General features: G+C 41.1%; 1 protein-coding gene across 1 annotated transcript; it reads right to left on the bottom strand.

Moving 5' to 3' along the window:
• Positions 1 to 2,715: 2,715 nt before the first annotated feature.
• Positions 2,716 to 11,863, bottom strand: ddx51 (DEAD (Asp-Glu-Ala-Asp) box polypeptide 51). The gene is made up of 16 exons (XM_083789702.1): positions 11,704 to 11,863; positions 10,228 to 10,616; positions 9,884 to 10,101; positions 8,176 to 8,326; positions 7,838 to 7,983; positions 7,236 to 7,307; positions 6,712 to 6,818; positions 6,413 to 6,521; positions 5,462 to 5,607; positions 4,704 to 4,917; positions 4,241 to 4,356; positions 4,013 to 4,129; positions 3,582 to 3,683; positions 3,219 to 3,282; positions 2,957 to 3,091; positions 2,716 to 2,834 (listed from the first exon to the last, which is right to left on the bottom strand). The coding sequence occupies exons 1-16, from the start codon at positions 11,724 to 11,726 to the stop codon at positions 2,814 to 2,816; spliced, it is 2,130 nt and encodes a 709-aa protein (XP_083645828.1). The 5' UTR covers positions 11,727 to 11,863; the 3' UTR covers positions 2,716 to 2,813.
• Positions 11,864 to 12,669: the final 806 nt, after the last annotated feature.

Genomic DNA, 12,669 nt, shown 5'->3' with positions numbered 1-12,669 from the left:
CTGTAATTCTGCAAACTGTTAATAAAGCAATCAATCAATCAATCAATACATTGATTGAACAGTTTTTTACAATGGATACATTTTAGAAGTGCAAGGGTAGTTTCAGTTTGTACATATGGGGTTATAATTTGCACCACAGACCCAAACAGCTTCAATCTGAGGTCTCAGCCAGAAATCCCAGAATGACTGAAAAATACCCATTTGGTTGACTACGGGTTTCAAAATGTGTCAGACCACGACCAGGCCAATATTTCTTAAAACACAAATGTTATAACCTGATTTATTGATTGAGGTATTTAACAGTTTGAAGAATTACAATACATTTCAAGCACAACTCAATACAAAAACTCTTAACTGTGGACGACACCAAAGCATTACACTTGTTTAATGTTTACCAGTTTCAATTCATCATAACATTGTACAAATATACACTTCTATATAGCCAACCCTTTTCTGGCCTTAGAAGCTTTCCAGGGCACTTAGGCCCAATCCCAATTCCTTTTTTAACCCTACCCCTCAGCCCTTGCCCCTTCCCCTTGTCCCTACATAATGAGTGTCAAGGGGTAGGGAGATAAATCATCCCCCTAGGAATTGGAACGTCCCTAAATATTGAACGTCCCTTGTAGATATTGATATAGGCCTACAACCTGTTCTCAGAAAATAGCTTATCTGCAAGCTCACTACAGGCCAGTGGTCCCCAAACTTTGATGGCATTTCTGTCTCTAGGACCCCCAATTTATATTGTAAAATCAATGTTAATTAACTCTGAGAGTGTACAAACTATCATTTAGCCCATAACCCACTTTGGAAACTACTTTCCATTTGATTTAAGCTGTAGAGATGGAACGTAAATATAACATTGCTGTGGTTATGATGAAATAAATATATTGTAATTTTGTCTCATGTTGGTAGCCCACTAGCCCCTTTCGGGACCCTACATAAAGCTTTTCTGAAATTTTGATGAGTTTTATGTTGGGTCCCTGGTCATAACTATATTTTCGTATGGGAATTCCGGAACGCGGAAGTAAAAATGCTCTCAAAGATTGAATCTGCGCCGTGTGACGGTCTTTTTTTGCTTGAGTTATTCTGAATTCGGGAACTTTAAGTACCCGTATACATCCCGCTGCGAATATCTCCTGTGGCGCGGAAGCCGTTAAGTATTTTTAATCTTTGTTTGACCGATTTGGTCGCTTTATTTCTTCTTGTTTGTTTACCGTTTATTGTACCGCCTCCCGGTGGGCGGTTGGCTAGTGCGGCTACGTCCCTGCCTCTGATCTGCTCTGTCATAGCTATAGCGCCACTAGCTAGCCAGATAGGCGGTACAATGAGGTGTCAATAAACAAGGAAGGAAGAGAAGAATCAAAGCGACCAAATCGGTCAAACAAAGATTAAAAATACTTAACGGCTTCCGCGCCACAGGAGATATTCGCAGCGGCATGTATGGGTACTTATACTAAACATATTCAGAAACGCTCACACGAAAGAATATCGTCAAAGAGCGCAGACAGGCGCTAAACATGTTGTTTATGTTTAAGAATGGCTGCGTACCAGGTGGCATGGTAGTGGTGCAACACCCAATGCACTGGGTCGAACAAATGTCAGAAACTTCAGTAGCATTGGGTTCTGCTTGGAGGGCTAGTAGCCCACCATGCAGAATGTGATTCAGCTAGATATAGCTCATTCTGACACCTGCTCAACAGTTGTACCTGATTCATTCATTATTGTATTAACAGTTTGTATAGCATGCGTACAGATATATATATCATATACAGGGTTAGAAAAAGGAAAAACAATTTACAGTATAGAAAGAAGGGGCTGTGGTCACTGTTCATTGTTTTTAATATCATTAAGAACAGAGTAATTTTCTATCAATGAAAATGCCATCGTGATTCATCTCCATCCAATGTACAGTCTGCACAGCAGCTTGCAATCTGTTCCGTAGCTGGTTATCCTGGGGAAAAAAAACAACACCATTGCTAATTAGTTATGTAAGTTTTGCAACTTGTGGGGATTAGCTTAACATTGGTCATGATAAAACCATAGCTATCACTGCAGCGAGTAGCCAACGTTATGCAGTGACAGCGTTATGTAGGTATAGGCTATTTCACGGCTTTTAAGAGCTCCAAAACTGCAGAATGTTGACATATCGTGGTCTGGGGGGGTCGGACTGATGCCTGCTAATAAGCTAGCTTGCATCCGAGTTGTATCACCGGCGCACCGGCGATAAATAAAAAAGAATAAAGCGCCGATGCGGCGCCAAATGAATGGGTAACGTTGTATGAATGCAACGCCGTATCATATCGTTAGTTCACGTGAGGTAACGTTAACCTTTGCTAGAGATTGCGATATTTTTGGAGATGCAGATTGTTAATACATTAAAATAATATTGGTTATTATAATATTTTTCCATAATAAAGGACATAAAAGGCTTCTTACCTCGTCCGCCTTTCAGCCCTCAGTGATGTTGCTCCGTTTGAAGTCCCGTCGAGATATCCCTTCAAACGAAGGGGATCCTACCCCTCGCCCCTACCCCTCGATCCAAAGACAATTGAGATAACCCTTCCCCCTCACGTGAACGCGCATAAGCAAGGGCAAGGGCTAAGGGCCAGGACGAAGGGGGGAATTGGGATTGAGCCTTATTCTTATATTGTGCAGGAGGTGCATAATGTTGGTTCAACTAATGGGTGGGGAAGACAAAGAAGCTGAAATCACCAGTACAGATTCAGGATGTTTATTAGACAAAAATAAAGGACTTGAAATACAACTCAAGGAATCTCAATACTGTATGAACTCCATAAGGCACATGTGGACTTTCAATATGAGGCTTTTTCTTCCTGTGGAAAAAAAAAGTGAGTGGAATCAACATTTACTGGGCAATATGTAATCCACACTAAAATTAGAGCAAATCTGTCCATTTCTAAACATTATGCAGGCAATCGTAGTGCTGCCAAAATACCTTTATAGCTCTGGCCAACTCCTGCAAAGTTTGCTCATAGTGAGCTTCCATACTGGTCAGACTCTCAGCTTTGACCGTCTGCCTCTCGATTCCGGGGCTGCCGGCATCCCTCACCATCCCAAGAAACTTCTTCTCCTGTGGAAACGGCAGCAAAGGGTTTGTTTTAATATATGCGCACGCACACACACCCACTACCGGTGAAACGATAGAGACACACAAAATGGCTTTCAAATACAACAATTTCAATGTGGGAATATCTCACTTGTGGTTTTAGCAGAAAGGTCAAGGCCAGGCCTGCTTTTCCTGCCCTTGCAGTTCTTCCAACTCTGTACCAAAACAAAGCAGGACATTATATTAAGAGCTCAGTAGGACATTGATGTGCAGTAATTCACTGATTTTGCAACTGATTAAAATCATGCAGTATTGCTCAAAGTACTGATCTATGCTCCTGGAATATTGAATAGACTACTTGTTTGGTCCTATAGAAAAATACTGCATTACGCAATACGAGTAGTTAAGTGGACTGTTATAAACAGTAGACACTGAATAATATGCAACTCTACATTTGATTTAATTTCACACCATACATAATGTAAATCATCTATCATGGGAGAAATTAACTCACCTGTGAACATACGTCCTAATGTATTGTGGTGCATCGTAATTCACAACATATTTCACCCCCTTGATGTCGATGCCCCTGGCGGCAGCGTCTGTGCTGATCAACCTTTAAAATAGCATTGCATATCAGTACAAGTTCCATTTAGAGTTCATGAGTGGTTAAGCACTACTCTCGTCTACTTTGGGGTATTGCAGTCACCAAACATCATCCACTTCTATTTTTAAAACGGTAGCCTAGAAATCAATTACCATGAGAGAAGAAAACATAAGAAAAATGAAATATAAATTATAAAATGTCCTAGTAATATTATTCAAGACATTTTGATGTTTGCAATTACTGGGTGCAGCACATCTAAAAAGGAATATCCTCAAGGCAGTTAGCACACCCCCACAAAAAGTAATGTGCATGAGCATGCACACACACGCAATACGCACATCTGGATTTTTCCCTGTTCCAAATCCTTCAGTGTCCTCTTCCTCTCTCCTGTAGACAGTCGTGAGGAAAATTCTGCAACCTGCACTCCACCAAACAGGTGCACCAGCAGGTACAATCTACAATAAACAACAGAGAGAGCTAATGAGTGGAACAAGAGCTTGTACTGGTATGTAACATGTAAAACAAAAACTGATGGAACTGATTCAAGAACTGCTTTAAAAGCCAACCTGTGTGCAGCCTCTCTAGAGTTGGTGAAACACAGAATGGGGCTGAACTTCATGTGCAAGACGAAGTGGAGGATGAGTAGGGGTTTCTTACTCAGTGTGCAAGACACATACAACTCCTAAAGGAACAAAAAAAGAAAGAAAAGAAAAGGACAAAAAAAAATTGGGAGGTTAATTTGATATTTTTGTGTGCCCATTGACCATATTCACATGGTGGTGTCAATTTTGCGCTTACTTCATACATATCCTAATATAACAGGGTAGACTGGTAGTTTCCCCACAACCCAAGTTAGGAGGAAAATGGCAAGTCACCAACCACATTTATGGCACTCAGTGTCTACCTCAATAAAAGAGCTGAATGTTCACCTTTCATTTAGGAAGACCGATCGGACACTCACCATCCACTAACAGTCAAACATCCTTCAATCTGATGTGCCTTTGCGTTTGGCTGACGACAAAACCTTACCGTGAGACCTTGGGGAAAGTTGAATCGGTCAGGGTTCTTGGACGTGGTTTCTGCTGTGCTGGCTTGACTGTCGGTGGTGTTGGCAGGTTGACCGTGGTGGACCGAGCTGAAGAGTCGGGGCTGGTGAAGGCCCAGCTGCTGCAACTTCTCAGGGTCATGGGTCAGGGTGGCTGAGAACAGCAGCTTCTGCAGAGGCCTCTGAGGTGGAGACAAGCTATCATAAAAGGTCACTGTTAATTTTCAAATAGGTGAACTTTCTGAGTGGTGCAACCTTAGGGTTCAGCCACTCCAATGCCCAGCTATGTCTGTCCCTACCTATGTCTGTCTGTATGTATGTTTAGGGTAACAGGTGACAAAGTAGCACTGTTGAGCTTCACAATGTGCACACATTATTTTGGTTTTTTTGCACCATTCACTTCAGACGGGTATGATTTTTGAAGTGCTATTTAACCCATTAACCCATTTCCGATTTTAACCACTTTAACCATAATTTTATACTTTATAGAAAATAGCATAAAGCTCATAGCGCGTCACTTTGTGTCACACTACGTGTTTGCAGATTTTGAAGTCTTAAAACTCAAACCTTTGCTTCTGGTGGTCACTGGAAGAAAATATTTTAGGATACATTTTGAAAGTCGTTCACATGCAAAAGTTTAAGCACCACTGATATAATATACTCCCCCCCCCCCCACCTCAGGTCTTAATGGGTTAAGTACTATTTGAGTGTAAATGCTCCAATTATTCCATTTTAGGGTTACCTGGCTGCTGTGATGTGTGGGAGCTCTGTCCTCGTGAAGATGGACGTGGCTTTGTTGCCACTTACAGACCGGTACACAGCCTTGGTTACCTGAGAAAGCCAGGACTGATGCATGCTATCAATCATGCGGTCAGCCTCATCAATGATCTGCAACACACAATCAGACAAAATCTATCATTTGACATGGTCACTTTGTTTTGCATTGTGGCAGGCCAAAGGCCAAGCCATCTAATGCAGGCTTTAATATACTGTATATCTGTGTGTGTGTTAGAATCTGTCTTCTTTATCAAACAGTTTATGGCCTATTCAAGATATAAACCATATAAACCAACAAGCGTGTGTATTGCGTGTGTGAGCTATAGTATTATAATGTACATCATATTACTGAGTAAATGAGCATACATTTTCCTGGTACATAATGTACCAACAGGGGTATAATAATATTATAATGAGGGCTTATACAAGCCCTCATTTTCAATTTAGCCGAGGTTATGGGGTATATTATACCCCATAACCTCGGCTAAATTGAAAATGAGGGCTTGCCCTCAATTGTACTTCTGAGTATAAACAAAGGGGATAAGATGAAACAACAGTATTATAAACTGTACTAGTGTATTGTTGCAGTTAAGATTTCCATTCCACACAGGGGTGAAAAATGGGTTACAAAATCGTGGGATAAAAAATATATTAAGAGAAGATTTCCATTCTGTAATCAACCTTTTCAGGCTGCGACCCCCCCCCCCCCAAGGGACCCCCCCTCCAAAAAACATCATATTTGAACTGGGGACCGCCAAAAAATTACCATCATTGAAATGGGGACCCCGTACTCTGACAAGCACTTGGAATTGTAGGAATTGAGGCATTATATTTAGTTTGACTTGCTTCCAGATAAATATAGTGAAAATAGCTGATCTACAAGCTCACAATGCCCCCAATGGCTTTAACCACTCACAAGGAATCGGAGGTGTTCCAGGCAGAAGTCAGAATTCTCGTTGAGGTGATCAACCAGTCGACCAGGTGTGGCAACAACAATATCTGCCAAACTGCATCGCCTCCCCCCTCTAGAAAACAGTGCGTTGTGAATATAGGTCATGGTAAATAATAATAATAATTAAACAAACCTTGATCTTCTAACACTTCAATTGATATTTGTGACTTTTAAAGCATTCCATCTTGTGAAAACAGTTGTGATTCACTAATCAAGATCATCCAAGGCCTCGATTGCACGATGCAAACCCACTGCATGTTCACCTATATTCTGTGAGTAGAGACTTCTCTGCAGCGAAGCTCTTCTGTCCGGCCAGCGTCACCACTTTTAGACCGGTGCCTTCAGCATATGAGTTGAATACTTTGCATACCTGTGATGTAGTAAAATATTTCAACCAAGCTGTTAATTAAGACACTGGAGAACTGCAAATCAGATCCAGCCACTGCCAGTGCCAATTCCGTTGACTAAAACTATGACGAAAAATGTTGACAATGTTAATCAACAAATAAAAACTACACTAAAATGATATGGATCCAGTACAAAATGAAAAACTGTCATTTTATGTTTGGTTGTACACTGAAGCTATTTTCAGCATTCAAACCAAGTGATAAATCAGGCATTACAACGCCATCAATGCCGGACAAAACTAAAACATTTCAGATGACTAAAATATGACTAAAACTAAATCATTCAAAAGACTGACTGAAACTAAATCCAAATTTACTGTCAAAATTAACGCTGGATCCAGCGGAGTGGGTATAAAACCGGTGTTGTACAAGTGAGTTACCTGCTGGGCAAGTTCTTTGGTTGGCAACACAGCCAGAACCCGGACTTCACACACTACTCGTTGCATCAGTGCCTACGGTGATACACAAAGGGCATGTTATTTTAATCAACACCAACTGAGCAGAAATAGGATAGTTGTATCTCCACTTAATTATACATTATATCAAGGTGATCAGTAACTAATTGTTATTCAGGATCATGACTGAGACCTAAGACTAAAAGTAAATATCCGTCCCCCCAATCCCCTCAAAAGTGCCATAGACAATCAGCAACACACTGACAGTAAGTACCATTATTTAATGTCGTTTGGTTAACCACTTTCAACATGTCCCAATTTTTGGCATAAATGAAGAAGAATAATGATAATAAAATAAAGTGAAAATAGCAGGTCTACAAGCTCACAATGCATCGCTATTCGCTATGAGATGCATTGTGAGCTTGTGAATCAGATATTTTTATTCTATTAAATCAAGACAAAAAAGTAGGGCTTTAACCTCTACAAGCTCAAAATGCATTGCGACACGTTTTGAACATGCATTGTAGAATGTAGATTGACCTCTTTTGTCTACAACAAATCTATTCACCAAAAATAGCACCTCTGACCTGTATCACAGGTATGACGAATGCGAGAGTCTTGCCACTTCCAGTCGGTGCGGATACACAAATATCTCGGGGCTTGTAGCCGCCTCGACCCACCAGCAGACCTTGGTGCACACTTTCCAAAATGGCAGGGATGACCTCCGCTTGCACTGCACAAGAAAACAAAAATTCTTACAGTATTTTCAACAACTGGAAGTCACAACCTTAATTAATAACGGATTGTTTCCTGAAGGATATACAGTTTAGACTGGTTGCATTGCATGCTTTCTGTTGCCCAGTTTTACCTTTTTATCGTCGTGTTCTTTATCCAAGCACTGTTCTGATAAAAAAACTGTTATTACCTGGGAAAAGATGTTGGATTCCATTGCTTTCCAGATTCTTTGTGAGACGACCACAAATGCCTTGGACCTCAGAGATGGGAACCAGGTTGCTTGTAATGTCTCTCTGAATCCTATCAGGCTGAGCGAGCCACTGGGGCAGGACTCGATGCACCTACCGTCAGAAAGATGCACAAACAGAGCCAAGTATAGCCATTATATGATTATAACAAGGTTCAAGGTCTTTATTAATGACCCAGAAGGGCAATTAGGTTTACAGCAAGAGTAGTGGTTTAAAACATACAAACAATACAGGACAACAACAGACATGAGACACCATAGCATAAACAGAGGTCTGGGCGCATCTAGTGCAGATATAGAATCAAAGATAAAAAATAAGAAAGGCTACATTCAGAAAAAGTGCTAGGATATAAAGTGGCGGCATTAAGTGCTTGTTTCAACATATCATCACCACATTACATGTTACTGGCAGCGTTGACTGCACGAATCGAGGCAGGGACAAAGGAGTGCTTATATCTGTTGTTTTTCACAACGGGGGCACCCAGACGACGGCCCGATGTCAACATCCTGTACTCTGACTCGAGTGGGTGGGCATTTTCCTGCCGAATGGCCCTGGCCTTCATGAGTAGCTGTCTATTGTAGAAAAGATCGAGGCTCTCCAACTGGATGCCAGTAATTTTAGAGGCAGTTTTCACAATACTTCTAAGAGAATTTGTATCTTTAATGGCGAGGTTACCATATCAACAGATGATAGAGAAGGAGATAACAGAGTGTACATAGGCACTGTAAAACAGTTTCATCAGGTCTCTGTCGACATACAATCTGGCTAATTTCCTTATGCAGAAAAGGCGTTGCTGGCCCTTCTTACACAGCATGTCAGTGTTTACATCAAATTTCAATTTGCTGTCAATAATCGTGCCAGGTATTTATAACTGGGTACGATTTCCACTGGCTGGCCACAGATATCAGTGTTCTGGGTGGGATGGGGACCACGTCTGAAGTCAATACAGAGCTCTTTTGTTTTTGAGATGTTGACAAGAAGTCCTCTGTGACCTGGCCATGCCCAACCTCGTCATTGTCGAGAAGGCCGACAATGACTGAGTCGTCCGCGTATTTTATAATAACGTCCCTATTCTGGGAATTAATTGAAATAATCTGTCAGAAATAGGTGAACATTCGGCCAAAAGAGCGGATTTAAAAGCTCACAATGCTTTTGTGAGCTTATATATTGGCTATAGTTTTAATATACAGGTTAGAAGAGGAGTAGACATAAGAGGAAAGGAGACAGTGGCCTGAACAACTACAGGTATATTATCTCAGAGCATGAGGTCAGCACATGAACCGACAAAGATGTACATCTTGTCTGAGATGTCTGAATCAGTTTTTTTGTTGTAGGAAATAGGCCCCTGCCTCTAATGTTGGAATCAGGCAATAAACCCCGTATTGGAAGAGCATGTTGAAGGGCCTCTATGGATAGAGCACACCTACTACAGGTATCACTTCTGCCCATAGGAGGTGTCACAAATGTGAAACGTTGCTCCATATCATTTATCAGTTACAAATGCAATTTTTCCCCCACAGTTCCTTGGCTGCATGCAAACTATGGCTTCCATAGCCCTGGCTCTGCATTGATTGAAGGCAGCCAGGCGGGCATATGCGCTCAAGTGCCCAAGGGATTCTATTAAATTGGTGTGTAAATTTGTCACTCTACCTTTTGGACAGGTTTTTTCTTGAAACCTCCAAGTATGGTGAAAGCGGTCTGGGCGGGGGCCTTCTCTGTGCCTTGCTCTGATTGGTCACACTGCATTTCCTTCTTCTGCTCTTCTTTTTCTTCTTCTTCACCCTCTTTTTCATCCTCCTCTTCTTCTTTTGCGACTTCCACCTGTTCATCTTGTCCAGTTACAGGAATATGTGTTTTTTCTAAAACAGCTATGATCACAAAAACAAGCACAGAATCAAAGTGAATTATTTTTTATTTATATATATATATATATATATATATATAATAATTGCAGTGTAACTTTGTATATGTAAATATGCGTTTGTTTTTTGTACCTTTCTCCTTCTCCTTGACTGTCTCTTCGTGGTCAGAAGCGTGCAAAGTCACGGATACAGTTTCTTCTCCCTTTGATCTCTTTGATTGCTTGGACTCTTGCTTATTGTCCTTTTCAACTTTTCTTTTCTTTTTGACATCCTGGGCATGTGTCTGAGCTTTAGACGTACGTTCTTTGTGATCTGTGACGTGATGTTTTTTGTTATCCGTCTGGAATTTAGGCTGCCGTTGTTTCTCTTTGTGGTCCGTCTGAACTTCAGGCCGTTGTTCTTTGTGGTTTGTCAACATCTGTTTCTCCTTCTCTTCTGCCTTCTGTTGTAGCTTTGCCAACAATGCCTTGGAGCGAGACTCTTTGTTTGAACCACCCCCATCACCTTCATCCCCAAGGTATCTATAAATTACATGACAGCCGGTAATAAACACGATAATACTGTTGATATTTATTAGAGTAGTGGTTCTCAACCTGTGGGTTGAGACCACCAGAAGGATCACAACATTACACACACACACACACACACACACACACACACACACACACACACACACACACACACACACACACACACACACACAGCCCTATTATGCTTAATTCTAACTATAGTATAAACTATACTATAAAAACTAGTAAAACTGGCCAAACGGTCAAATATAATAAAGAGGCTTTTATAACTCAAACAAGTCAATCAAAATGTCAAAGAACGTGGGTCCCCAGTTGAAAACTTGAAATATGATTATTATTTTTGGGGGGGGGGGTCGCAGCAGGCTGAGAAGGTTGAGAACCAAATCCCCAATATGTTCCATCAGCACTACGTTCATTCTGTAGCTCCGAGATGAGGGAACATATTGGGGCTAAAAAGCACTTAGCTCTGGTCCATAGCTCAGCACCGGCATTGGAGCTATGGACCAGACAATTTACAATTTACAATTTAGGCATTTAGCAGACGCTCTTAATCCAGAGCGACTTACATTTAAGCAAGAACAAAAGCATGGGAATACATCACATAAAAGCATTTATCATGAAACATGAGTAAGCTAAGAAAGTAACAGTGGAATATCTATATAATGAAACTATACATACACTACATATAAACTATACATATTTACTACTATGCTATACATATGTACTATGGCGTGCTATGACTATATACAATACAATTACAGTGCTGTCTACATAACATGCTATAAGTCTGTGTCAAATGCTATCTAAGCCAACAGAAATGCTATCTAAGGGGTTAGGGTAAGAAACCACTTAGCTCTGGTCCATAATGCAACGACAGCAAGACAGTAAAGCTATATGAACCAGAGCTAAGAACCACTGACTGTACTAGACGTTTATCATCCAAATAAGGCAGCCTTTCATCGTTTTACAAGGATCCCAGTAATCTGCCAGGCATGATGCGATGTGATATTGTGTATTAGCAAAAGTCATGGAGTTTGCGTCATGGTTGGTACGAAACGAAAGAGCAAAACAAACCTACCTGTTTATAAGAAACAGAGACATTTCAGTAAATAATCCCAGAATAATTGTATTCTGTTCAAGTATGTTGCATGAAGAAACAAATAATTCGGGTGTGTGGGGTATGTACGGCACAAGCTCGGAAAAAAAACTTAAATGGCAATAGAAAAACAGCAACGCCACTTTCTCATGTGGACAAATAAAATCTCACGTGGAGCGCGTACATATGACGTCACGCCAGGGAGTCGCAGGTTGCTGATGCATTCCGATTCCAATCCAATGATTTCCGAGTTTCCAGCCCTTGGTTTTCATTGGCTTACGCTCGGGTGCTTTGATTGGTCCGCGAAGCTACCATGCAATCTTCAGTGAATCCTAGCCCTGTAACATGACTCTCGTATTCATACGAGTCATGACGTAACTTCACCCTGGTTTTTGCGAACGCTACATTTACAAATAATTAAAATATATAAACATTCGCATTTCAAATATAAAGTACTCACAAAGTGTCCCACGGGTGTTAGTTAGTAGCACCGCCAGCGATTAGAATTTCTGCATCCCGCGTTGTTTAATAAAAAGCATTTTTATCCGAGGTGTTATTTTGCCATTGGCTTTCAACTACGCGCCCCTATCGGTCGGGAGGAGGGTGGCACTCGGTGTGTTCGATATAGGTAGGCTGACCGCCCTGCCAATACAGACTAATAGGCGAGTGCGCTCCCGGTGTGCAACTGTGGCTTTCCCAAACGAACCCCGTTTGAAAAAAGTAGCCGGGGAGCTCGGACAAAAATGCTTTTTATTAAACAACGCGGGACGCAGCAATTCTAATCGCTGGCGCTGCTACTAACTAACACCCGTGGGACACTTTGTGAGTACTTTATATTTGAAATCTGAATTTTTATATATACGGAAATCTTGTAAATGCAGTGAGCGCAAAAAACAGGGCAAAGTTACTGCATGACTGTCATGATAATCATCATGGAAGTCATGTTCC

Source organism: Protomyctophum parallelum (assembly GCF_964188405.1).
Source record: "Protomyctophum parallelum genome assembly, chromosome: 19".
In the NCBI taxonomy this organism is placed as follows: Eukaryota; Metazoa; Chordata; class Actinopteri; order Myctophiformes; family Myctophidae; genus Protomyctophum; species Protomyctophum parallelum.
The sequence above is the reverse complement of the archived record's forward strand: the minus strand, read 5'-3'. Positions and strand labels throughout refer to the sequence as shown.

What these genes read in the sequence shown, in the direction of transcription:
- ddx51 (XM_083789702.1), bottom strand. Translation starts at nt 11,726, where the DNA reads ATGTCTCTGTTTCTTATAAACAG. An exon ending in CCAAAGAACTTGCCCAGCAG is followed by an intron (nt 6,819 to 7,235) that starts GTAACTCACTTG and finishes ACTACATCACAG; the next exon opens with GTATGCAAAGTATTCAACTC. An exon ending in TCTCTACTCACAGAATATAG is followed by an intron (nt 6,522 to 6,711) that starts GTGAACATGCAG and finishes ACTGTTTTCTAG; the next exon opens with AGGGGGGAGGCGATGCAGTT.